This window comes from Anolis carolinensis, chromosome 1, assembly GCF_035594765.1.
Source record: "Anolis carolinensis isolate JA03-04 chromosome 1, rAnoCar3.1.pri, whole genome shotgun sequence".
Taxonomy (NCBI): domain Eukaryota; kingdom Metazoa; phylum Chordata; class Lepidosauria; order Squamata; family Dactyloidae; genus Anolis; species Anolis carolinensis.
Window position 1 is genome coordinate 131,442,860 of NC_085841.1, and position 27,340 is coordinate 131,470,199.

Genomic DNA, 27,340 nt, shown 5'->3' on the forward strand with positions numbered 1-27,340 from the left:
GCCTTGCTTGTTTTAATTTTAATTATAGCCAACATGTTTTCTTATGTTTTCATCTTAAAATATAACTATTGAGGATTTAGATTTTTGCATGCAGTGATTGTTATACCATATATACTCGAGTATAAGCCGACCCGAATATAAGCAGAGACACCTAATTTTACCATAAAAAACTGGGAAAACTTATTGCCTTGAGTATAATCCGAGGGTGGGAAATGCAGCATCTATTGATAAATTTCAAAATAAAAATAGATACCAATAAAATTACATTAATTGAAGCACCAGCAAGTTAAATATTTTTAAATATTTACTGTATTTCAAAGAAAAACCCTCTAAGTGGAAAGGTAGGGTCAAAAACAATATGATATTAACAATAACTTTAATAATAATAATAATAATAATAATAATAATAATAATAATAATAATAATAATAATAATATCCCACCCTATCTATCTCCCCATGGGGAATCTGGCCGGCTTCCAACATAGAAACAGGCAACATTCAATGCCTACATAAACAATGCAGAGCTAGATATAGATCTATAATTATATATACTAATTTCACATATGCATTTCCCCCTGAAATATTTGTAAATCCCCTCTCCCTCTATGTGCATTTCCCTCCTGCACCTATCTAGAAATCTCTATATGTGTGTTTGTGCATTTCCACTACAATGTTTCCATGCCCTATATATCTATATTCATATATATCTATCTACACATCTCTCTATATATAATTATATCTGCATAGATTTGCAAAGACTTGCAAACGTGTGAGGCAAAAATCTATATATAAAAATAATGTATACACACAGATGCAGATATACAGGTATATAGAAATCTCTAGATATCTATATGTAAATAGGATTTGCAAAGACTTGCAAACATAGGGGAAATTCATATATAAAATTAATATATAGATAGATACAAATATTTAGGTACATAGGGATTGCAAAGGCTTGCAAGGGGAAGTGGCTACATATCTGTAGCAGAGATTAACAAATATTTCAGAGGAAAATGCTTTTATAAATTTAATGCATTTATATATATTCTTCTTCCTGACTTGCAAGGGCTCATTTTTCCTTTTCAAAACATTCCCTTGGTTAAGAGCAAGGGAGGCTTTGGAAAAGTAAGGGAGGGTAAGATGAGAGATAAATGTCATATATTGCAAGCAATGCTGCCGACTTGACCTTGACCCAATTATAAGCAGGGGGAGGCTTTTTCAGCTCATAAAAAGGGCTGAAAAACTCAGCTTATCTTCGAGTATATACGGTAATTTGTTTTAGCATTTTTTCATGGGTTTGAACATTATGCTAAGTTGTATTTGGCTAAACAGAGAGACTAAAGCTTCTTAGATGCTGCTTGAGCCCAAGGTGTCATAGTTTCATCTTTGAAATGCCAGACCAGGAGCAAGTGGGATCAATGAAGTTGGATATTATGATATCCTGCTTTTGTGCTATCAGTTGCATTGGTTCCTGGTCTATTTCCAGAACCGATTCAAGGGTTGAATTTAAATTTCATAGCTTAGGATCAACATATTTGAAGTACAGTTGGAACTCCCATGTTCACAGGTCTCTCTTTTGCAGATAGGACTATTCCCAAGTTTATATTTGTGTGTTAACTAGTTTGACCTCCTTGCCTCACTCCTTGTGCTGCTCCTTCTCCTGTCCTGCTAACAGCGCCAACCCCTTACTCCATTCACCATGTTCAGACCATGAAGACTCAGCTAGAATTTAAATGCCTTTTTGGCTGATTCATCTCCTTGTCTCACTTCTTCTCCTGCCAGATTTTAAAACCCTTTCCTTCCAATCCACTTCCTTGCGCCACTCCTTCTGCTGCCTCTCTACCTAACCCTCCATCTCTGTGCCATAGCACCAGCCCTTTACTCTAGTTACAACTTTCCCACGATAATGACTCTGCCGGAGTTTAAATCGCTTCCCACCAATCCACCATTTCACCCTATTCCTGCTGCTGGCAGGAAAATCTCTTTCCTGCTAGTCCTCCTCTTTGTATCACTCCCTTTATTGCCCTTTGGTCAAACACAGAAGTACAGGTGGAGGGGCAGCAGAGGAAGTGAGGCAAGGAGATGGTTCAGCAGAAAGGAGTTTAAACTCTGGCTGTGTCTTTATGGCAAAAAACGTGCTAAATGGAGTGAGGGCCTGACACTGTTGGCAGGACATGGAGGGGCAGAAGAAGGAGTGAGCTGAGGAGATGGATTGGTGGGAAAGGGGCTTAAACCTGGCTGATAGTTTGTAGTGGGAAGATGGGGAAGGGAATGTGGGGCGTGAGCTATTGGTGGAAAAATAATGTTGCATGTATGATAGGGGGATTGTGACATTCATGGTTTTCCCATTTTTGCAGGGATCCTGAACCCCTAACCTCCATGAACTGTATATTATCTTTCTTCTCTTTCCTTATCTCTCTTTTTTTTCCTGTGAATACCTGTGCCATCTGAAGCAATTGAGGTGATTTGGCTCCTAGGGAATGTGCCTTCTTAGAGGCACAGTAGTCTCACTTATCCAACATAAACGGGCCAGCAGAACGTTGGATAAGCAAAAATGTTGGATAATAAGGAGGGATTAAGGAAAAGCCTATTTAACATAAATTACATTATGATTTTACAAATTAAGCACCAAAACATCATGTTTTACAACAAGTCTGCCACTTGTTTGGAAGTTTGGCTGCACTTGTGTTGTTGTTGGGTGTGTTGGCCCGCTGTGCATTGCTGCCTAGAGAAACAGCTGTGGGTCCAGGTGGGAGGCAGACTGCATTGGATAATACAGAAGGTTGGATAAGCAAGACTCTACTGTACTTCAATTATAGAAAGGCTTTTCACAGAAGGGCTCTCTTGGTGATCATCATTTAGATGTCAGGCATTTTCTTTTCCTCTCAAGCATTTTAGTCTTTTCTCATAGTTACTGTCTTATGCTGCTCCAGTTTTACTGCCTTATTAATCTGTTGTTTTACATGTATTTTTCTTAAATTCTGGGGTGTTTTGCTGCTGGATTTTATTGTAAAATGTCTTGCCAATGTTATTAAATGGCAATATACAAATAAATACTTATGCTGCATGAACTGTTGAGCATGCCAAAATGTAAGATTTGCATGTTTCATTTTCTGTCCATGCCGTCCTTAGCAGCCTTGCTTGAAAGGAAGCCCTACCAAAAACAAATGGGTGGCTCTTGAATAAATGGCATTAGGTTTGGGCTGTTAATCACGGTGCCAGGATTGTCTTCATGTCCATGTCTTTGGCTTGAAGGAGTACACTGTTTTAATGAAAAATAAGAAAGTCAAACGTGCTGTCTAGAAATCATCTTTGTTTTATGCAGCCATATAACACTGAAGAATTGTAAATCATTGTGTTCTGAAATAAAGCCATTCTTAAACAGGTGACCAAAATTGCTCACCATTCTTAATATAATATACAGCCAGCTCTCTTCATTCACTGCGGTTAGGTGCTCAGTATTCCTGCAAAAGTGGGTAAACCACAATTTTGTTTTGTTGCTGGATTTTATTGTAAAATGTCCTGCCAATGTTATTAAAGGGCAATATACAAATAAATACGTATGCTGCATGAACTGTTGAGCATGCCAAAATGTAAGAATTGCGTGTTTAGTTTTCTGTCCATACCGTCCTTAGCAACCTTGCTTGAAAGGAAGCCCTACCAAAAACAAATGGGTGGCTCTTGAATAAATGGCAATAGGTTTGGACTGTTAATCACGGTGCCAGGATTGTCTTCATATCCATGTCTTAAAGGAGAGTTGGGCAAAATAGCTTGGCAGACTTCCAGCTTCCCTGGTGTGTCCCTTTTCTAGCTAAAAAAATGATAAAATAAATCAGAACTCAGTTTTACAGAAATCAGTTTTAAACAAATATTTATAAGAGCGTTCTTATCTTCAGGAATATGTCAGTGTGAGCAATTTCTAGTGAATGGTTTATAATTGATCCAAACAGAGTACCTGAACTATATCTTGGAAATGTTTGATAGCTTTGTTTTCATGTTAGTTTATAATGGATGATTATAGCATATATAAGATTTTCACAATCTTATACAACTACAGTTTTACTCTTGGATTCATTCATGCATGTCCACACACAGCTATGCCTTAATCTATAGTTAAGAGTTCTTTCTTTCTCCTTCACTAAACAAAGGGGAAAAAGTGGATAACTTAGTGGTTGAACAAATGCTTTACAGACAGATGGTTTAGGTTCAGTCTCTGGCACTGCCACTTTCCAGAGTTAATCTCAGAAAAGCTCCTGTCTGAAATTCTGTAGAATAGCTGTTAATATCTAATCGAATAATGAGTGACATGGGCCAGTGATCTGACTTTGGTATAAAGCGGCATCCTATAGCATGATAGTGTGTTGCAGTTTTGAGCAGTGTACTCTGGCTCTTGAGACCAGAGTTCAAATTGCTGCTCAGTCATGGAAAAATCCCACTGATGGACTTCGGGCAAATCACATTCTCACATTCATATGAAGGTAATAGCCAAATTTTGCCAAGAAAACCCCATGATAGGTTTTTTATTATTTATTAATTCAATTTATACCCCACCTTTATACCCAGAATGAGATTCAAGATGGCTTACAATAATTAGTAACAACAACAACAACAATACATTTTATTTGTTATCTGCCTCTCCTCACAGCTCAAAGTAGGGTACAACACAGACAAAACACATCAATATTCAATGCGTACAATAATATATACACACACAAATGTAAAATACATATATTAAAACATAATAAAAGTTTGAGCTAAAACATTAATTTATGAAGGCTGAAAAATATCAATATTATTGAAAACAGCTAAAAATACATACAACTTATTTAAAATGTAGTTGTAATAAAAGATTTTTAAAAATACAGCATGACACTTTACACACACAATCCAGCACCATAATTAAAAATGAAAGGTCTGCCTAAATACAAAATGTCTTCATTTGTTGGCAGATAGAGACCAACTAGACCTTCTGTGGAAGGAAAGTCTAGTTGAGTTGCCAGAAGGAAGAAACACTTTGAAGCCACACAATAATGACAGAATTCCACATTCCCATGTAATGTCCACTTTTTTGCACTGATTTCAGTGAGTTGTTGGTGTGACTGATTTTACTTGAGTCCTCTCTGCTACGTTAAAATTATAAAAAAATAGTAAACCAAATTTAAAACCTCATGTTGTATAAAAAGTTTTTTTCCTGTGGAATTTAATGATTAAAATATAAAATGCACATAGTAATTTGACAAGAGACACATGTTTATTTGGTACTTGTTCATTTTGCTCAGTTGTGCAGTTGCTGTTTATATTCAGTGCATACTTCCCATTGATGAAATGTGTCTACAGTACATTTTGGAGAGTTCTCTTACACCTGAATCACTATACTGTACTTTTATTTGTGAGCCAATTATACCGCTTTGCCAAAATTGAGGCATCACTAGATAAATCTATGTAACAAAGAACTCACCCTTTAAAAAAATCAAAATGTGTATGGATTCAGTGTCAAGAACCCTAAACTTGTAAGAGAGATCTTCCACAATCCGAAGTACTACAAAGTGTTGGATGTGACAGTACTTCTATCTTCCTCTCTCCATGTAGGCACGAGCTTTAACACCCCAGACTGCAGAAACAGATGCAATACGGTTTCTGGTTGGAACACAGTCTCTGAAATATGATAATCAGGTATGTTTGTATTAAAGCTATATGAAAATAGAATTGGAAATGTTTCTAAAGCTTTCAGTAGCATAATTATTTTTCCTTGCCAGCTTGAATTTTTTAATGTAATGCCATCTGTATGTGTGTGTGTCTGTGTTTGTGTAATGTTTTTTTTATCCTGTCAGAAGCTACTTGTATGTTATCAGGCATGAGCTTGAATAGTGTTCAGTTTTTCCCAAGGAATTTTGTTGTGAGGGTGATGAGGAGATAGATGAACGACAAACATGGCAATATAATTTTTTTCCCATGCCCATGGTAGATCATTCAATGAAGAACTTTTAAGGAACTGAGCAATATGTGTATGGGATTGCTTGGACATAGCAATATGTACTTTTACCTCTGAAAATGGAGAACTTTAATGCTAAGATCTAGAGAATTAAGGAGAGTTAAGGAGTTAAGGAATTAATTTTAATGCATTTTCCATATTTGTATTTTTACTGTCTTCCTTTCCAGATACCCAAATCACACAGGTTTTGTATCTATCAATTAGTTTTTCTTTTATCTGTTTCCTTGGGAAATATCTCTTGCGATAAGACACAGGGATATGACTTATCTGTCTATGAACCAGCTTGTAGATTAAGATCTTCCAGGGAGGCTGTTAGGAATGGTGACAGTAGAAGTCCAAAACATATGGAAGACAGAAGTTTACCGATGCCTCTTCTAGATTCACTCATTACTGTGATGGGAGTAATGGCTACTATTTAAAAACTTAGAAGAAACAAGGCACCAGGGAATGGTGGACTTACAAACAATTACAAACCAGTCTTTGCACTTAAACCTCTAAAACTTTATAACATATTGTCTGAAGGACCAATACCTAATTCTTAGAAGACGTCCAGAATATTTTCAATTGCAAAACTAGGAGCCTCGATTAGATTTGTATTGCCCATTATCCATCAATTAAGATACTAAGATACTGTCATCAGTCTTTGTTTCCCATTTCAGTACATTGATAATACTGCATGTACATAATTATTTATGCAGCTTTATGCTATATAGACAAATTTTGAACATGGTTAGATATATGTTCAATATTTTCCATTATTGAAAAACAACAACAACAACAACAACAATAATAATAAAACTTTATTTATACCCCGCCACCATCTCCCCAACGGGGACTCGGGGCGGCTTACATGGGGCCATGCCCAGAACAATACAATATAACAAAATATAAAAAAACAACACATCATAACACATTAAACAATACAATAGATAATAATATACATTACAACGCAAAATCAGGGAAGCAATAAAAACAAGGGCGGGCCACATGAACACTAAGTTAAAACTCAGGGTGAGAAAGAAATAAGAATAAAAACCACAAAGAACAGGGTCATAAGATAGTGGTACAGTCTAGAGGATAGATATTGGAGGGGAGCAACAGAAAAGAAGTATATGGTAGTTACTCTCTAAAAGCACAACGGAAGAGCCATGTTTTCAAGTCTTTCTTGAAGGCTAGTAATGTGGGGGCTTGCCTAATCTCAATACATTGCCAGTTTTGTTACTTGATGCACATAATGCATTTGGTAAACTTGAACAAAGTTTTTAATGCAGTATTTTAGATAAATTGGATATGGGTGGCACTTTCTTGTGAGTTAACAGTATTACTCAAGTTATAAGTGTAATTCAATGACAAGGATCCATATACATGAATTTGAAACGGAAGAATTCAATGTTTTTAGGGATACTCTTTATCTCCCCTTCTTTTTGCCTTTGCTTTGGTACCATAAACACAGAGACATTCAAGAAACCTGCAAAGAAAATGAGAATACAGAAAAACAGTGGCAGAATATGTCAGCATTCATATCAACATATTCTGCCATGACATTCTATCACAATATAGTTGTCCTTGAAAATAAAAGCTATGAAGAACTGAAAAGAAATACAACAGAATTGAAATATATATACAAATTCCAGTTCCTTGACAGTGGATTGAACAGTGACAATGGTTGCTTGGCACACTGCACAGTTTATAACAGTAGCCCATACTCCAGCCCTCATAATGGCTTTCTTGTCAATTTTATCATATTTCCTTTCTGGCATTGTGTTGCATTCCAATAACTCTGTCCACCATTTGTATAGTATCCACTCATCTTGACTTTAAGCAACACCTTTCCTTTTGTCTTTGTCTCCCAACTGAATGTCTCTCCTTGCCACCATACCCACAATTTTTGCATTACTGTGTGCATTTGCATACAGTCTGCTTATTGAAAAAAATCTCTTTCTAAGCATTTCATGTATTTGAGAATCTAGATTCAGGTCTACGAAAGCATGTGCTGCCTTCTTAGTCTTCCTAGGCCCATCTACACAGGCCAATTATATCAATACTGATATGGAGTGGGGTTGGTTAAGGAGGTTATGGCCAAAGAAGTTCTCTCGCAAATCCTACAACAACAAACCAGGGATGAGCTTGCTGCACTGCCTAGTTTGGGAGAAGTCAGCAAAACCATACGCCAACAAAAAATAACAAAGCCAGTGAACCTGATGGGATCCCTTTTGAAATCTTTAAAGAGGGTGGACCTGAGCTGATACAACAACTCCACCGGCTCATTGAAAAAGTGTGGGCAACTGAGAAAACCCCAGCAGACTTCAAAGATGCCACCATTCTTGCTCTATTCAAAAAGGGGGAACGAACAGATTGTGGAATCTATCGAGGTATCTCCCTTCTAACCTCCTCTGGGAAAATCCTTGCAAGAATCCTTGCAAACCCCCTTCTACCTGTCTCAGAAGACATCCTCCCAGAACAGCTTCTGTGTGACACCCCTGGCTGCGAGAGCACTGGAAACCAATACACCGAGGCCAATAAACAATCTAATATCTTTATTAAGGAATTAAGAAATTAAAATGAAAACAAGCAGAAGATATAGTTCATCAATAGACCTTTCAGGAAAGGTCAAATATAGTCCAGTTATATATTGTCCAATGTCTAATATTAGAGTTTAAAGTTTGTAATCCAAAACCGAAACACACTCAAACTCCCAAGCGGTTTGAGTGGGGAAAACGTCCAAGTCTTTTGCTAGAGTTCAATGTAAATCCAAGGCAAGGTATGGAAGACAAGGCTGGAACCAGGCGAGGCAAGGCAAGGAAACACGGCTAGGCAAGGCACGGAAACACGGCTAGGCAAGGCACGGCTAGACTCGAAGGTAGTGGACTCAAGCGCGGTCCACACTTGGCTGAAAGTGAAGTTGATCCTCCAACTGACACGTTGACTCCGCGCTGGCTAGCCAGCGCACAGAACTTTTAAGGAACTTCAAACCTTTTCACAGAGCAGGTGTCCAAATGCTCTTTTCCCAAGGGAAAAGAGCTAAAACAACATCTTCACCAGATGCGATCCTCCCTGAGAATTCTCAGGGGAAAACAGGTTAATCAGCAGATTCCCTAGCTGCTAATCGCGCGCTCCTTCTCCTGCCAGCTTTCTCAAACCCACTAGTTTCCCAAAATATTCGTCTATCAAAGGGAGGGGAACTGGTGGGAGAAGGCTCCGTTTCAAGGGCCTTTTTCATGAGCTGTGGACTAGAATTGTCAATAGGAAGCAGCTGGAAAGCGGCAGAGTCTTGCTGAATCGGCACAAACCCCATGTCCTCGTCACTGTGATCCATAATGGAGGCAGGTTCACGGCCCAAGGGTTCAGGGGACATCACATTCCGCCCCTCCAAAGGAACAGTGAATATGATCTTCACTGCGTGACAGCTCCTAGAAAAATACAGAGAACAAAATCAACCTCTGTACATGGCATTCATTAACCTGCAAAGGCATTCAACACAGTGAATTGCAGGGCTCTCTGGACAATCCTAAAAAAAAAAAGAAGAAGAATGCCCTGATAAATTTGTGAACATCCTGAGGCTCCTCCATGATGGCAAGAGTCTTGGATAGTAATGGCTCCCAAAGTGTGACCCCTTTAAGGTGGAATCAGGTGTCAAACAAGGATGTGCTGCTGCTGCTCAGTCGTTTAGTCGTCTCTGACTCTTCGTGACCCCGTGGGACCAGTCCACGCCAGAGCTCCCTGTCGGCCGTCACCGCCCCCAGTTCCTTCAAGGTCTAGCCAGTCACTTCAAGGATACCGTCCATCCATCTTGCCCTTGGTCGGCCTCTCTTCCTTTTTTCTTCCATTTTCCCCAGCATCGTGATTTTTTCCAAGCTTTCCTGTTTCCTCATGATGTGGCCAAAATACTTCAGCTTTGCCTCTAATATCCTTCCCTCCAGTGAGCAGTCGGGCATTATTTCCTGGAGGATGGACTGGTTGGATCTTCTTGTGGTCCAAGGCACTCTCAGGATTTTCCTCCAGCACCAGAGTTCAAAAGCGTCTATCTTCCTTCACTCAGCCTTCCTCATGGTCCAGCTCTCGCATCCATAAGTTACTATGGGGAATACCATTGCTTTCACTATGCGGACCTTCGTTGCCAGTGTGATGTCTCTGCTCTTCACTATTTTGTCAAGGTTGTCCATTGCTCTCCTCCCAAGAAGTAAACGCCTTCTGATTTTCTGGCTGCAGTCTGCATCTGCAGTGATCTTCACACCTAGAAATATAAAGTCTGTCACTGCCTCCACGTTTTCTCCCTCTGTTTGCCAGTTATCAATAGGTGTAGTTGCCATGATCTTGGTTTTCTTGACTGGAACAACAAGGATGTGTTATTGCCCAAACCTTATTCTCCATCTTCATTGCTCTGATACTGTACCTTGTTGATGAGACGCTTCCACTGGTGTGGAAATCATCTATCAGACAGATGGTAAGCTATTCAACCTCAATAGACTGAAAGCCAAAACCAAAGTCACAACAACATCTGTTCTAGAACTCCAATATACTGATGATAATGTAATCTATGCTTATTCAGAAGAAGACCTACAAGCCACTCTAAATACCTTTTTGGAAGCATATGAAAAACGCTCACTGAACATTGAGAAAACCAAAGTGCTTTTTTAGCAGGCACCAGTCAATCCCTCTGCAATGCCAGAATACAACATAAATGTGTAATATTAGAAAATGTTGGCCATTTCCGCTACCTTGGCAGCCACAAAAGTCAACATCGACACTGAAGTATAACACCATCTGAGCTTTGCGAGTGCAGCATTTTTTCGAATGAAGCAGAGAGTTTTTGAGGATTGGAACATTTGTAGGGATACCAAGATGTTTGTTTATAAAGTGTTGTCTTCTCAACCCTGTAATATGCCTGTGAAACATGGACCATCTATAGACATCACACTCAACGATTCCATCAGCGTTGCTTCCGAGAAATCCTGCAAATCTCTTGGAAGACAGGCGGACAAATGTCAGCATGCTGGAAGAAGCAAAGACTACCAGCATTGAAGTGATTATCTTCTGCCATCAACTCCGCTGGACTGGCCACGTTGTCTGAATGCCTGATCACCATCTCCCAAAACAGTTACTCTTCTCCAAACTCAAGAATGGGAAATGGAATATTGGTGGACAGGAAAAGAGATTTAAAGATGGTCTTAAAGCCAACCTTAAAAACTGTGTCATAGACACTGAGAACTGGGAAGCCCTGGCACGAATGGAGGGCAAAAGGAGAAACGTGCCAAGAGGAAGGCACATCAAGCTAGCCCTGGTTGGGACTGCCTTCCATCTGGAAACCAACATCCTCACTGTGGAAGAACATGTGAATCAAGAATAAGTCTACATTCACCTACAGACCCACTGCCAAGACCCTACACTTGGAGGGCAATCATACTCGGCCACAAGGGATCGCTTAAGTCAGTGAGTATCGCAAGTAAGTAAGGAGTGGCCCAGTAGTGCAGAATGTGATTCAGTGTTGCTGAATCACTGTTCAATTTTTTCCTTGTACTTGGCTGAGCAGTGATCACCGGGATGTGACATTGCCGGTGGCCATTGCCCATCCCATCCACTGACACTGGCTGGAGTGACAGACCAACGTGAAGATGGGAGGGTTGAAAGGAGGACTCACGACCTCCTTTCCTTCTTCCCTTTTTTGATTGTTCTGTTGGTCTGGCCAATGTCAGGGATGCAGCGAGCGATGAGCAGTAGGAATTTCGTGCCCAGCTTATCAAAGACAAGATCCTGGGTAAGGTGGGATGGCTTTGTGAACAGCCTCTCCATAGCATCTTATGACCTTTTTAAACATGGAACAAGACCATGTTAAGAGGCAATGGGGGGCATTATGCTGTTCATTATGCGGATGCCACGCTGTCTATTCCCTACCCCAATTCATTTGGTCCATGTATATGGCCTCATTGTTTCTGACGTGCTACAAGAAACATTTGCATAATGATATTCTAGACAACTCTGCCATGTCTTTGAATTCAAACCATAAGTAAAGGATGTTTCAGGTAACTGATCTCACCACATTATTAGTACGTATGTCTGCAGATGACAGGCATTATACATGACATGACCAGAAACTAATAGATAAACTAAATATGTATCAAGAAGGGAAAAGAACATCAAGAGTAACCAAATCTATAATGGATAGATATCTTTGAATGAGGGACTAGAGATACATAATGTCTCCAAATGCTATTATTAATCTTCCATTAATCAGTAAAGATAAAGACAAGCAGTGAGTCCAGATAGAATTAATGTCAGACCCAGATCTCATATCAGTTTTTCAAAATATTAACAGTAAGATAATCAACACTATTGCTGATTCATTTTGAGAACTATTTAGATTACCTGGAGCAAATGGAGAAAACAGTTATTTCCACAAATTTCCCCTCGTATATCTATTGTCATATATCCTCTTTAACATGAAGACAAAAAAGCTCAGTTTAGGGACTGGGAAGAAGCAGGCCTATAGAGGTTATTGCAGTGTCTTTCCTTAAAGTGAACGATTAACTGGGCAACAAATACTAGATAAGCATCTGATCCATATAGGACTGTGCTTTCAAATTTGTAAAATGTTATATTTTTAGGGGGGAAATATAGACTAATCCCCCTCTTTTCCCCTTTGAGTCGTTAATTAAATTTTACAATTCTCAATCCAGAGATTTGGTCTCCATCTTGTATTAAATGTTATTTCCTAGTAGTAACTCCAAACTGTATGCTTTAAAACTTCAATGGGAAAATGACTCAGGATAAACCATTATCAATGGTGATTAGAATAGAGTTTGGAAATCAGAATCTCATAAAATCAATTTCTGCACATTCATAGAATTATAGGATCATAGAATAGTAGAGTTGGAAGAGACCTCATGGGCCATCTAGTCCAACCCCCTGGCAAGAAGCAGGAAATCGCATTCAAAGCACCCCTGACAGATGGCCATCCAACTTCTGCTTTAAAACCTCCAAAGAAGGAGCCTCCACCACAGTCAGGGGCAGAGAGTTCCACTGCCGAACAGCCCTCACTGTGAGGAAGTTCTTCCTGATATTCAGGTGGAATTTCCTTTCCTGTAGTTTGAAGCCACTGTTCCGTATCCTAGTCTGCAGGGCAGCAGAAAACAAGCTTGCTCCCTCCTCCCTATGACTTCCCCTCACATATTTGTACATGGCTATCATGTCTCCTCTCAGCCTTCTCTTCTGCAGGCTAAATAAGCCCAGTTCTTTAAGCCGCTCCTCATAGGGCTGTATTGTGACCTGTGTTTTTAGGTATTACAGAGAGTAAATTTGAGAAGGAAGTCCTGTTCTCAATGGTAGCATCTCCTTTCAGCAATATATAGATCCTTTTCAGCACTTCATTAGTAAATTAATTTAAATAAACTATTTATCTTTGCTAAATCAGCATGTTTTGTGCCCTTGGGTACTTTAAAATGCCCAGTTGAAAGTTGGATGCAAAATATTGCTGTGATTATTCAGGTGATTTAATTGTGTCTGGATCATATTCTACCAATCATCTCTCCTCCTTCACTTCTCTGATGTGTGCTTCAGCGTTAATAATTGAGGTACAGGGCAGTTTCTCTGGGTGTTAATGAGCAGCTAAGGTTAATGGCCTTTAGCAGTGCTTGAAGCCATCAGCTCCATGGACTGTGATTAATCCATAAGAAGTGTCATGAGCCTCTATTGTTACTGCTTAATTTAGCAGCACTGGTCTCTACATAGGTCAGGTAATGGTGGAGCTTTGAGCAATTTCTGGCAGATGGTGGCATAACATCCAGGTTGGACTGTTTCAGTTTCTGAGGCGGCAAGGTTTGAGGATAGAGGAATCTTAAGTTATAAAGAGGATGGTGTGGAGTGGGGTGGGGGGGGGGGGGGAGAATCAGTTTCAACTGTGTTCAGGTTATAAGTATGCTACTAGTCTAAGTAGAAATGCAGCCCAGTGTTTTGGAGAAAATAATGTGGATGCGGAGGTGGAAGTGACAGACAACCCTACTGCAATTTTGCTTGAACGTTATTAACTAACAGAATAGAATGCTTCATGGAAGATCATTAGTAATAAAGAACAGAAATCCCAAATACTTGTAAACTGTTTTTTCTATCCTTGGGTTACAATAATATTTGCTTTTTAAAAGATTGAAGACATATCATTGAAATAATAGTTCCTGAACATCTTTCAGGAAACCATTTTGCAGATTAGTTTACCATATAATTAATCTTGTCTCTTTCATCTCAGCATAGATCTAGTTGGAAAAAATCTGATAATTCCTCCAGATAAAATGAGCAGATTCAAGACACAAAAAGTTCAACCTGGCTTTGCAGGAATGTGGATAGGAACCTTTCTAATTAAGCAAGAAGAGGATATTATCCAAAAAAAAATTACAAATGACTTTTTCAATTTAAACAATAAACCAGAGACAAAGTCACATACAATATGGGATGCATATAAGGCAGTAATGAGGGGCCACCTAATACAACAAAATGCAACAAAAAACAGGAAAAGACAACAAAAAAAAATCAATGAATTAATAGAACAAATAAAATCTAAAGAAAAAGAATTGAAAGAAAATCCAAGAGATACTATGTGTAAAAAAGGATTGGACCTATTGATAAGGGAAAAAAATAACCTAGAGCTCGAAGAATTGGCAAAAAAATAATGAAATACTTAAAACAATATACATTTGAAAATGCAAATAAACCAGAAAAATGGTTGTCAAGAAGATTAAGGAAAAAAAGACAAACGCAATATATTTCAAAAATAAAGAAGGGACATAACTTATACCACAGATAAGGAGATAATGAATCAATTTATAACGTATTATAAAACCTTGTATAAGGAAGAAAACATAAATATAGAAAAGATCTCAGAATACCTAAGTAAACATAAACTACTTAAACTAACAGACGAACAAAGACTTATATGAAATAAAGAAATAACAGAAGATGAAATCAAGAAAGCAATAAATGCCTTAAAACTGAATAAATCACTAGGACCAGATGGCTTTACTGGAATATACTATAAAACCATGCAAGAGGAGATTTTTTTCCTTAAAGAAAGTGATGAATGAGATACTACTAAACAAGGAAATTCCTGGGACATGGAGAACAGCAGAAATAATAATGATACATAAGGAATGCTCGGATCCAGAAGACGTCAAAAACTACCACCCAATATCATTACAGTAGAGTCTCACTTATCCAAGCCTCGCTTATCCAAGTTTCTGGATTATCCAAGCCATTTTTGTAGTCAATGTTTTCAATATATCATGATATTTTGGTGCTAAATTTGTAAATACAATAATTACAACATAACATTACTGCATATAGAACTGCTTGTTGTAAAACATGATGTTTTGGTGCTTAATTTGTAAAATCATAACTTAATTTGATGTTTAATAGGCTTTTCCTTAATCCCTCCTTATTATCCAAGATATTCGCTTATCCAAGCTTCTGCCGACTCTACTGTACTTAACACCGATTATAAAATTTTTGCAAGTATTCTAGCAAAAAGATTGAAGAACTTTTTGAAAAATTGGATTGGGGAAGATCAGGCGTGCTTACTCCCTGAAAGGAGCACAAAACACAACGTAAGAATTATTCTGGATACAATTGAATACTATGAATCCCATCATCAGAAAAAAGTAGCGTTACTTTCCCTTGATGCTGAAAAACCTTTTGACAATTTGAATTTTTAAAACTATTATTTCAAGACATTGATATGTGTTTTCAATTTCAAAACACAGTAAATGCAATATACGAACAGCAAAAGGCAAAAATCCTGATCAACAGGGAATGTACTGAAGAATTTGTTATTGAAAAGGGCACCTGACAAGGATGTCCCCTTTCTCCATTGATATTTATATTTGCCCTGGAGATTCTGATGAAAAATATACTAGAGAATGGAGAGTTAAGAGGAATTAAAATAGACAAACAGGAGTACAAGATTAGAGCCTTTTCTGATGACATAATCTGTATAATTGAGAATTCAAGAGAGAATATTCAAAAATGGTTAGATAAAATTAAGGAGTTTGAACAATTTGCTGGGCTCAAAATAAATAAAATGAAAACTACAATTTTGATGAAGAATATATCAAAAGAGAATCAAAAACTGTTGCAAGAAGAGACAGGATTTAGGATAGTAACAGAGTTTAAATACTTAGGTATCTGGATTTCTGCAAAGAATAATCAACTCTTAAAGAAAAATCATATAGTAAAATGGCAAGAAATAAAAAAAGAACTTGAGAGCTGGAAAAATTTAAATCTATCATTGATGGGACGAATAGCAGCTATAAAAATGAACATACTACCAAAGATGTTATATCTATTTCAAAATATTCCAATTATATTAAATATGAAAATCTTCAAAGAATGGAATAGGGATTCGGCAAAATTTATATGGAAAGGGAAAAAGCTTAGGATAAAATGAACGATAATGATGGATTCTAAAATAAGGGGAGGATTTGGAACCCCCGATCTTAAACTTTATTTTAAGGCATGTTCTATGGTTTGGATCAAAGAATGGATAAAACTGTCAAAACCTAAATTACTGACTTTAGAAGGATTTGATTTGAGAAAAGGGTGGCACTCATACCTTTGGTATGGGGGAACCACAAAAGAGAAAAATTTTCGTAATCATTTTGTAAGATCTTCCCTACTACGGGTATGGGAAAGATACAGATGAAATTTTTATGAAAAAACACCACTGTGCGTGGCCCCATTGGAAGCAAAGCAAAGGAGATTGTTAGGCTGGACGAAGTGGCCAACATACAAAGAACTCTTGATAAAAGAGGGTAATTCTCTGGATTTAAGAAAACATGAAGATATCAAAAGGCACTATAAAGAGGTCACATGGCTTCAATATTTGCAAATCAAAGAACACTATACCTCTGACAAGAAACTCAGATTCAATGAAAAAGAAGACTTCTGGGATAAGTTGCTACAATCAGAAAAGAAGATAATTATAAAACTATATAATAAATTGTTGGAATGGGCCACTGAAACAGAAGAAATAAAGATCTCAATGACGAAATGGGTGAGAAATATAGGCAGACCAATAATGATGAAAGACTGGGAAGAAATATGGAAAAGAAAATTGAGATTCAATTATGTGATGGACTTAAAGGAGAATTGGCTGAAAATGCTTTGTGGATGGTACATGACCCCTAAGAAACTAGGGTTAATGTACAAAAATGCGGACAGTTGCTGTTGGAAATGTAATGATAAAGAAGGTACTTACTACCATATGTGGTGGTCCTGCGATAAAACAATTGAATTTTGGAAAATGATACACAAAGAAAGTAAAAAAAAAAGGGAATTAATTACGCAATGAGACCTGAAATATATCTATTGGGAATATACGAAAAGGAACTTATTACAGACATCAACAAAGAAAAATTACACGTATATCTGGCGACAGCAGCCAGAATGGTCTTTGCAAAAGAATGGATAACAGAAAAGATACCAACTAAAGAGATATGGTTAAATAAAGTTATGGAAATAAAGGATATGGACAAGTTAACATACTTATTAAAGAAGAACAACGCTAAAGGTTTGAAAATGACTGACTGGTCATCCTTAGAGAAATATATCAAAGTGTCTTACCAAGTTTAGAAGCTGAAACTAAATTTTCGAATCTGCTACAAAAAGGGAAAGAAGGATTAAACAAAAGGAAAGGACAATGATGAACCCAAGGAGAAGAAGAACAGAAGCCATTTAAAAAAAAATTCTATTATTTTTATTATTTTTCCCCTTTTCTTTTTTTCTCCCCTTCTCTTTTACTTCCTCACACTTCTCTTTTTTCTTTTTTTAGTTTCTTTCCTTCTCTCCTCTTTTCTATAAACAAAATTGTTCTCACACTTTCACTGTATATATTTTCTGAAATCTTAATAAAAATCATTTACAAAAAAAGGAACCTTTTTTTGGCTTAACCATAAAGTTCATCCCTCTGGGAGGTTAAGATGATATGATTTCAAATGTATTCTCCTTTACCACCTGCAGATAATTATTTGTGAAGTTCAGCCAGCCTAGCTTGGTTTGAGTTGTAGTCTGTCTAGTATTCTTTGCTCATTTTGTAAGGCAGTCATATATATCCTCTGGAGAGTAGAGCTAATAACAGATTATTCAGTTGAATCTTCTTCCTCTTGATGTCAAAGAAAGAGAGAGACCCACTTATTGCAGTGGCTTAAAATGTGTGCAATATACAAGAGATTGAGTTATACTAAGGAAAGACATTGCCTTATGTAGATTACTAGAGACTTTATATTTGTTTATTAAAATTCATACGCTGCTATTCTTTGTGGCAAAGCTCAGTGTGGCTTACAATAAATCTCTTTGTAGAAAGAACTGAACAAAGATGGACCTTTAGTTGCATCCTATAAGCCTAAACTTCAAATACCTAGTAAAATCAGACTGTTCCTTAGATTACTCCAGGATATTTCGGGTATGACTGAAAAAGCTCTGCTGTCAAGCATTGCTTTTCAAGTGGAACTCTGAATGAGTGGGGATAATTTGAAAGAGAAAAGATACTCATTTGGGTATTCTGGTGATTATCACAGTGATAGCTGAATGAAAATAATAACACCTCACCATATATACATTGTGGGATTTTAACTTCTAGCATTCCTCACTATTGGCCTTGCTGACTGGTATTTATGGGAGTTGCAGTTCCAAAAGCAAACAGAGGTGTCTAGTAGTCCACTTACAAATTACAGTAAAACCTCTTTCTCCAAGGGACTGGGACCCATGGTTTTACCTATCCGCATCCAGCAACATATGTCCTTCCTAGAAATGTTCTAGGTTCTATGATATGCTTGTTCATCAGTAGGTAAAAGGTAAAGGTTTCCCCTGACATTATGTCCAGTCATGTCTGACTCTGGGGGTTGGTGCTCATCTCCATTTCTAAACCGAAGAGCCGGCATTGTCCGTAGACACCTCCAAGGTCATATGGCCGGCATGACTGCATAGAGCGCCGTTATCTTCCCGCTGGAGCGGTACCTATTGATCTACTCACATTGGCATGTTTTTGAACTGCTAGGTTGGCAGGTTCATCAGTAGGGTTTACTATTATCCAGTTTCCTGTTTCCAAGTATCTTCCACAGAAAATGGGTCCATACTTCATAGTGTTTTCTTGGAATAGTCTCATAACTCTGTACCCCATTTTTCCTAATTGATGTAACTTCCATTTCTGTGAATACCAAAAGTCTTCTCTGAGTCTCATCTTAGTGTTATTTCCCCCCTACTCACTTGCTCCCTCCCCCAGAAACTTCCTAAAGAAGGTGCATTAAATCAATAAGTCTCTTGTTTGGGCTCAGGCATTTGTCGCCTACATTGAAATTTGATCCCAAACATATCTTAAATCTATTTTGAGAGACACATGAATGTTGTGAGGAACCTAAACAAAGAGCAAAATAAATTCACAATGTATGTTAACTTGAGAAGTGCCAAAAGTGAGGCCTATAGTAGACACTTGAAGAAGTTTGCTGATGAACCTGCAGAACCTTTGTTGTGACACCTCGTCTCGTTTCACCTTCAGCGCTCCCCATGTCTCCCCATCAGAAGAGGGCAGAAAATAATAATAATGATAATAAAAATCCTCTGGAAACGGTGACATACTATATTTAATAACACTTGTCCTTAGGGCCTGATGTGGTTCTGAATCATCTCAGGAGAGAGAAAAGAGCAGCTATGTCTGACTTTGAGGGACCTGAGATAGGGCAGAAGGCACTTCTACTTTATGTGCTGAATGACCCTCTTTATATGGTTAGTAGGGGCATATAATACATGTTGGTGGAGCAAATTGAATTTTGATTTGTGGCTCACCTTTAGGGGATCAATTTCACTGCCAAGGAGACTACTACATAATTTCAACATGAGGCTTCCCATTTTTCGAGGAGGCTTGAGAGCATAGATGAAGCAGCTAGCTAGCCTGGTACAATTTGCTCTGTGCAGTTTCAGCAAAGATTGTATATGTGTTTATGTTTTTTAAAAGTGTTTTGTTCAAGCTAAGCACTGAAAGAGCATTTTATATTGTTTAGGCCGACATTGTATAACAATTGTACAGTCTGTCTCTGGATGCTCTTCTGGTTTCCAGCTTGCTTTGGCCTCTTATTATGTTCACAAATTGGAGAGGGAAATGAGTTAAGGGGTTTATCTCAGTACAGTTGATTGCATAAACAAATCCCACGTGGCCTACTCAGAAAAACAAGTAATTTTGAAGCATTTTAAGCATTAATACTTGTGTAGAAGGCATTGGTCAGAAATATAGACTTTCTCTATTTTGTTCTTAGGCAGGAATTCCATGTTTTTCATTTGAAAGAAATCATAATAAAACAAACTATTTTCATTTCACTGTGATCTTGGAGGCAAGATTATTTGTAAGGTGAAGATATTAGACAGTTGGAGAAGAATTAGTTCATATTGTAAAATATTGGTAGAAAACAGGAGTTCTGCATTCTGAATTACTGCATTTGAAGAGTCTTTGGAAGTAACCATTGCACTGAAGGAACTTCTTAGGGCTATATTTTTAGTGATAAAAGCATGTTGATTCTGGATGGAAAAGGTTTCAGAAAGATAATAGAGAGTTCCCAGACAGTATTAAACCATATCAATACCCGGTGTAAGAGAGATTGAAGAAATCTTTCTAGGTCTATACTTAACTTTGGAATTTATAGAAACTGTTTCTAATACAAAGAAATGATAGTTTATCAGAGTGATTCCATAAAGGCGGGGCTAAAAGAATAATTTATTTAGAGTACTAGACAATAGGTGTGATCTGATCTCTTAATCTATAGTCACACCTTCAAAGGTATGGTTTCCACTCAAACACTGATTTCAGAGAAGGCAACTGACTGATGCAGAGAGATAAATAACAGGTCCAAGAAACTAATAAAAGCAAAGAGATTGTATTGAAGTCTAAAACATCAACATACATACTTGCCTTCACAAAGCACACTATATCCATGTCACAGAAAGCAAATTTCTGATGCTTAGAAGAACACCCAAGATAAACATACTCCACTTCTTGCAGCATTTGCATATTGCAGAGGAAATCTGCATGCAAAAAATTTACCTTCAGTTCAGAAACCCAGGTATGTGCTGCATACACATGCAAGATGCATGCTGCTCCTAAAACTGATTTCTAGGAGACAAAGGTATTCTTCCAAAGAAGATTGATGCCTGAATACTTTGTTTTGCAGCATTTTGACTTCCTGGTTTTTTTAATTATAAAAAATCTTTTATACACACAAAATAAATGTCAGGTAGCAGAGTAAAGGAATAATAATACTTCATTTTTATACCGCGCCTTCATCTCCCCGAAGTGACTTGGGGCAGCTTACATGGGGCCAAGCCCAGAAAAAACATCGAATGAAATAAAAACATCAAAAAATACAGACACAGATATTAAAATTCAACATTCTAAACATAACAAAAGAGTATAAAATGATAATCATGCTAAAACATGGATTTGGCACCCAAGTAGATGGGATAAAAACAAACTGGGCAAAGTGCAACAAGTGAGTATTATAACACGAGGTAGTTGATTCAGTGCAACCGTCAATGAGAGAGCAGCTTGGGATGGGGTGGACCCCGTGACTAAGCAAACTGATAGGCAAGGGTCCATATTAATGACCGTGGGAATCATATTGCAGATTGTAGGTATAAGGCAAAATCATGATCTCATTTTCTCAGTGGCTGTCATCAATACCAAAAAGATAGATGGAGATTCAAGAGTTATGATGTATCACTCTACCTCATTTGTCTAGGGCCTAGAGCTATTTTCACATTGCAGTCCCCAAGTTACGAACAAGATAGGTTCAGTAGGTTTATTCTTAAGTTGAAGGCGTATATAAGTCAGAACAGGTGTATTTATAAACTGTAACCCCAGCTAAATATATCTATATATATATCTTATATCTATATATATATATAAATGTTCAGACCATTTCTACTTTTAAGATAAACAGCAAAACTAAACACCCAAAACCCACGAAACTTGGCCACAAAAGACATGGTCATCCCGGCTGTGTTTAGACATTAAAAAAAACCAAGAAAAAAAAAGACCAAACAACAAAATGAAGACGACATAAAACCCCCATTGCTTACCATGCAAGCGCAGAGCTGCCCCTGAATTGAAACAACTACATTACCCAGAGGACCTTGCACCTGTGGGCGGAGCCTAATCCAATTTCCTCAAACATTTCCATGGTGGGCGGGGCTTCCCTTTCCTCGGCCCCTTTCCCCCTCGGAAGAGAGAAAGGTAGGCTCTGCTGCCTTTAGCCCCCCTCCCCCCGCTGCCTTTAGGCCCCGCCCCCTTCATATCCTAGCAACTCCCTCACCCAAGATGGCACCCAGGGGACAGGCACTTAGGCCTGATTCACACTGCCTATCAAATACAGATTATCTGATTTGAACTGGATTATATGGCAGTGTAGACTCAAGGCCCTTCCACACAGCTATATTACCCAGAATGCCAAGGCAGATAATCCACAGTATCTGCTTAGAAATGGATTATCTTGAGTCCATACTGCCATATAATCCAATTCAGTGTGGATTTTAAGCAGCTATGTAGAAGGGGCCTCATATAATCCAGTTCTATGCAGATAATATAAGATTATAAATATAATGTGTAATAATTACTGTGGTATAATGATACTGAACAATATAATCTCCAAAACCAGAACAGTAAATAAAGAGCAACACTTTGAAAGCAGGGAATTGGGAATTCCAGAAAGGAAACGATCAGGGCCAGCTAATACCTCCCAAGAAAGGATTCTTCCAGAAAGGAAGCTGAGTAGGAAGAGAAGCAGTGTGTACTACCAAAGTTCTTATTACTCTCATCATCATCATCATCATCATCATCATCATCATCATCATCATCATCATCATCATTATTATTATTGTTATTGTGTTGCTGTGAACCATGAAAATGAACACAATCTGGCTCCAAGTATTAAAAAATACTACAATCAGAATATATAAAAATTACTGTGGTATAATAAAATAGAACAATACAATTTCTAAAATCAGAACACTAAATAACGAACAACCCTCTGAAAACAGGGTAATTCCACACAGGAAACAGTAAGAGCCAGCTAACACCTCCCACCAAAGTCTGGCTAATCCTGTTTTCTGAGGGCCACTGCCTTTTTTTTTTTTTTGAGTGTGTGTGCTCAAGCAATGCATATGGGCACTTCTTCATCTACACAAACAGTAGAAGCACATAAAATATTGCAAAGAACAACACTCTGAAAACAAGGGAATTCCAGACAGGAAACTATCAGGGCCAGCTAAGACCTCCCAACAAAAAAAATTCCTCCAGGGAGGAAGCAGCCAGGCTCCAAAGCTGAAAGGCCATTACATGCTAATCATTTTGGCTAATTGCAGCATTCATACTTGCCTCCAACAGACAAGTAATCAGAAATATTGTATATTAACAAGTTTGAGGAAATAATATCCCCTCGTGGCGCAGTGTATTAAAGTGCTGAGCTGCTGAACTTGTGGACCAAAATGTCGCAGGTTCGAATTGGGGAAACGGAGTGAGCCCCCACTGTTAGCCCCAGCTTCTGCCAACCCACAAGTTTGAAAACATGCAAATGTGAGTAGATCAATAGGTACTGCTCCGGCAGAAAGGTTACGCCGCTCCATGCAGTCATGCCAGCGGCCACATGACCTTGGAGGTGTCTACGGACAATGCCGGCTCTTCGGCTTAGAAATGGAGATGAGCACCAACCCCCAGAGTCAGACATGACTGGACTTAATATCAGGTGAAAACCTTTACCCTTTACCTTAACTACCACCAATTCCTCAATACTTTATTTCCCTTACCACCATACTTCGCCATAGCAGTGTGTGGCTGGGCACAGCTTGTGTGTGTGTGTGTGTGTGTGTTGCTGAGCTTTGGATAGCATAGGGAAGGGTTAACATCCCTGTGATGCTTGTTTTCCTGTCTGTGTCCATGTTCAGAAGATTTCCCCTTTTGTTCTGTCCCTGTGATAACTGGATTTTGAAAAAAACTGGCTTGTTGTGGAAACAAGGATTGTTAATAAAACTTCTGTATAGATACCTTTTCCCCAATGATAATCATTCAAGGAGTGATTTTCTCTTCCTAGGGGTAGATTTCTCTCACTTCTGTTGTCTTATCACTGTTCTTAACAATGAGTCATTTGTAAGTCAAATGTTTGTAACTTGGGGACTGCCTGTACACAATTATAGTTCTATGATTCCACTCTCACTTCTGTGATAATGTCCTCTAGAATATTGGGATTTGCAATTTATCAAGGATTATTTATGATTTTCAGACAAAATGCTCTAATGCCTCACCAGACAACATACCATAGGATGGAACTGTGGTAATTAAAATAGAGTAATGTGTCATAATTGTGTGATGTGGAAGGGCTGTAGATTAGGCATATTTTAGTTCAAATAATATATTTTGAGTGGAAATTCATAATTCTTTGAAATTTGCTGTTGAATTTCTTTTTGCTGTTCTTTTCTTTTTGCTGTTGAATTTGGATTTTTATAACATGCAGTATCAGATGTTTATGGATCAATATTCCAAGTATTTTCACAGTTATTACTGGGTACTCGTCTTTATAAAACAAAAAATATGCTGCTTTCATGAAATTTCTCTGTATAATTAAGTTACTCAGAAGAAATGAAACCTTAATGTTTTTGTCTTCTGTTTATAGATCCACATCATTGATTTTGATGATGAAAATAATATTATCAACAAAAATGTTCTTCTTCATCAAGTTGGTGAAATTTGGCACATAAGTGCCAGTCCGGCTGATAAAGGGGTACTAGCAACCTGCTACAATAAAAGTAAGTGAAATTTAATTTTTTTTGTTTGCTAATGTTTTTCCTATAAGATGTCTTACTTCCCTTATCTGGTAACATATATGTCATATATCAAAATGCTTGTATGTAAATGATTTTGTCTACTGTTTATAATCACAATAATCTCACCTTATGGAAGCTTCGTTCAGTTTTATTTAGTTTAATTCTTATAATATGCTGAAAATGTTTGGGTACAGATTATTCTCTCCTGTGTGGATATCAATGAATTCTCAGTAGGATTTTGTTTATCTTCAGTGTCCTACTGTTTTGATCAGTATTGTATTTGGTACAGAGACATTGGGCTGCCACACTCTGCACATGAAACATATTCATACTTCCTGAAAGTATTTCTGGCCAAGCACCCTTTATTGATTACCGTGTTTCCCCTAAAATAAGACCTCCCCAAAAAATAAGACCTAGTAGGGGTTTGGGGGATTGTCAAATATAAGGCCTCCCCTGAAAGTAAGACCTAGCAACTAAGAATGGGACGTTCCAGGCTGCAGCAGAGTTCCATTGGGAAGCATGTCTCCTGCAGCAGAAACAGCACTCATACGCACTGGAGTGCTTGCTTTCTGTCTTTCTGTGGCTTGGCTTGCCTCCCGCCTGTCCCCCAGCGCCAGTGCATATACGTGGCTCGAAACACCGTCCCTCCCTGCCACTGTGCTGCCGTTTCTTCCTTCTGAGACAGGGCTCCATCCTGGCCACACTCCCTTCGCCCCAGAGGCTTCTGATTGGATCCTGGTGCCAGGGTGAGGGAAGGAGGAGGGCTTGAACACTCTTTTCACTCTGCTCCTTCTGCTTCTTAAAGGCAAAGGGATTCTCCTCCCATTCTTATTCCTATGCCATGAAACGTATTATTTTATACTATTATTCTATTACCATATTATTATCATCATATTCTGTTATTATTACTATATCCCATTATTATATTATCCTATCAATATATTTTATATCATTATATTAAATTTTTCTATCATTATTATTATTATTATTATATTCCATTTTATAGTATCCTATTAATATATTTTATATCATTATATTATATTATTCTATTACTATTCTATTATATTATTATATTATTGTTATATTATTAGCATATTCTGTTATTATCATTATATTCCATTTTATATTATCCTATTAATATATTGTATACCATTATATTCTATTCTATTATTCTATTATATTATCATATTATAATTATATTATCATCATATTCTGTTATTATTATTATATCCTATTATTATATTATTCTATTATATTTTATATCATTATATTATTATTCTATTATATTGTCATATATTATTATTATTATTATTATTATTATTATTATTATTATTATTATTATTATTATATTCATCATTCATGACTACATTGAAACTAGAATAGAGAGAAATCAGTGTGGAAACCTTGTGAAACCTAAACTGCAAGAGGTGCCATAGATTGTTGTACATGTAAATAATGATAGGATTCACAGTTTGTCTGGTTATGCTGGTTTGTGATGACAACTATTTTACAGTTTATAATGTTCATTTTGTTCAACAATAAATGTGAATTCTTCTTCATGGAAAAATAAGACATCCCCTGAGAATAAGACCTAGTGCATCTTTTGGAGCAAAAATTAATATAAGACCCTGCCTTATTTTCGGGGAAACAGGGTAATAACCATTGGGAGTTCTGCTTTCTGCATCCTTTCCTAGCAATCAATAGACAGACAGTGACACCATATCAGGTTGTATGGGTTAGTTATTATGTTATTGCAAAATTAACAGTAAAGAAAGCTGATAAGTAGATAACCAACTTGTTTGCGATTTGGTGTTTGAAAAGAGTTTTACAATGCGGACTGCTAAAATGGGTCCTTCAGTATATCAAGCTCAATTCTTTCTAGAAGCCATGATGACTAAACTGACACTGTCATACTTTGACCATACGTTGGTCATATCTAATGCATGGCTCATTAGAAAAGACAAGTAAGGTTATATGCTTTGTAAGATAGAAGCCAGGAGGAAAAGCAGATGGCCACCCACATCCCAGATGGAAACCACAACTCTTGAGTTTGCAAAACCTTAGCAGGGTGATTGGTGATAAATGAACTTGGAGGTCTCTTATTCATAGGGTCACCATAAATCAAAGTTGAATTGATGGGAGATAACAACAATATTTTGTTTGCTTCAGCCACAATTTATTTGTTGTACTTAAAAACATATTCATTCAGCCTAGTGTTTTAATGCACCTAGCTCATATATAGGTAACCACCACCAGCTGGAAGCTTAATCCAATGTTTGTCCTACCAAAGCAGATTAATAAGTCCCATTCATTTCAGAGGTTCTAGTCCAGGCAGGGCTAATGTTGCACTTAGCCTTTGGATTTTCACCATCTTCTGAAGACCATTAATACCTTGAATCCATGTTGTCCAAAAAGGGAAACATTTTGTCTGCCCTTTTTAGGACAGTGGTTCTTACCTATTTGAAAACTTGCTCTGCATCTATGTATGGTGTTTGAGATTAAGGTTTGAG

At 37.5% G+C, this 27,340-nt stretch overlaps 1 protein-coding gene across 2 annotated transcripts in view; it reads left to right on the forward strand.

Moving 5' to 3' along the window:
• Nucleotides 1–27,340, forward strand: part of eipr1 (EARP complex and GARP complex interacting protein 1) — a 242,646-nt gene that overhangs the window by 1,698 nt on the left and 213,608 nt on the right. For both annotated transcript variants that reach the window (XR_010006712.1, XM_003215468.3), the window contains exons 2-3: nt 5,591–5,674; nt 24,680–24,812. Coding sequence is in view for 1 of the 2 variants with exons in the window: in XM_003215468.3 (XP_003215516.1) it covers nt 5,591–5,674; nt 24,680–24,812 (217 nt within the window). In the remaining variant the exon portion in view is untranslated. The remainder of the gene's footprint in view (nt 1–5,590; nt 5,675–24,679; nt 24,813–27,340) is intronic.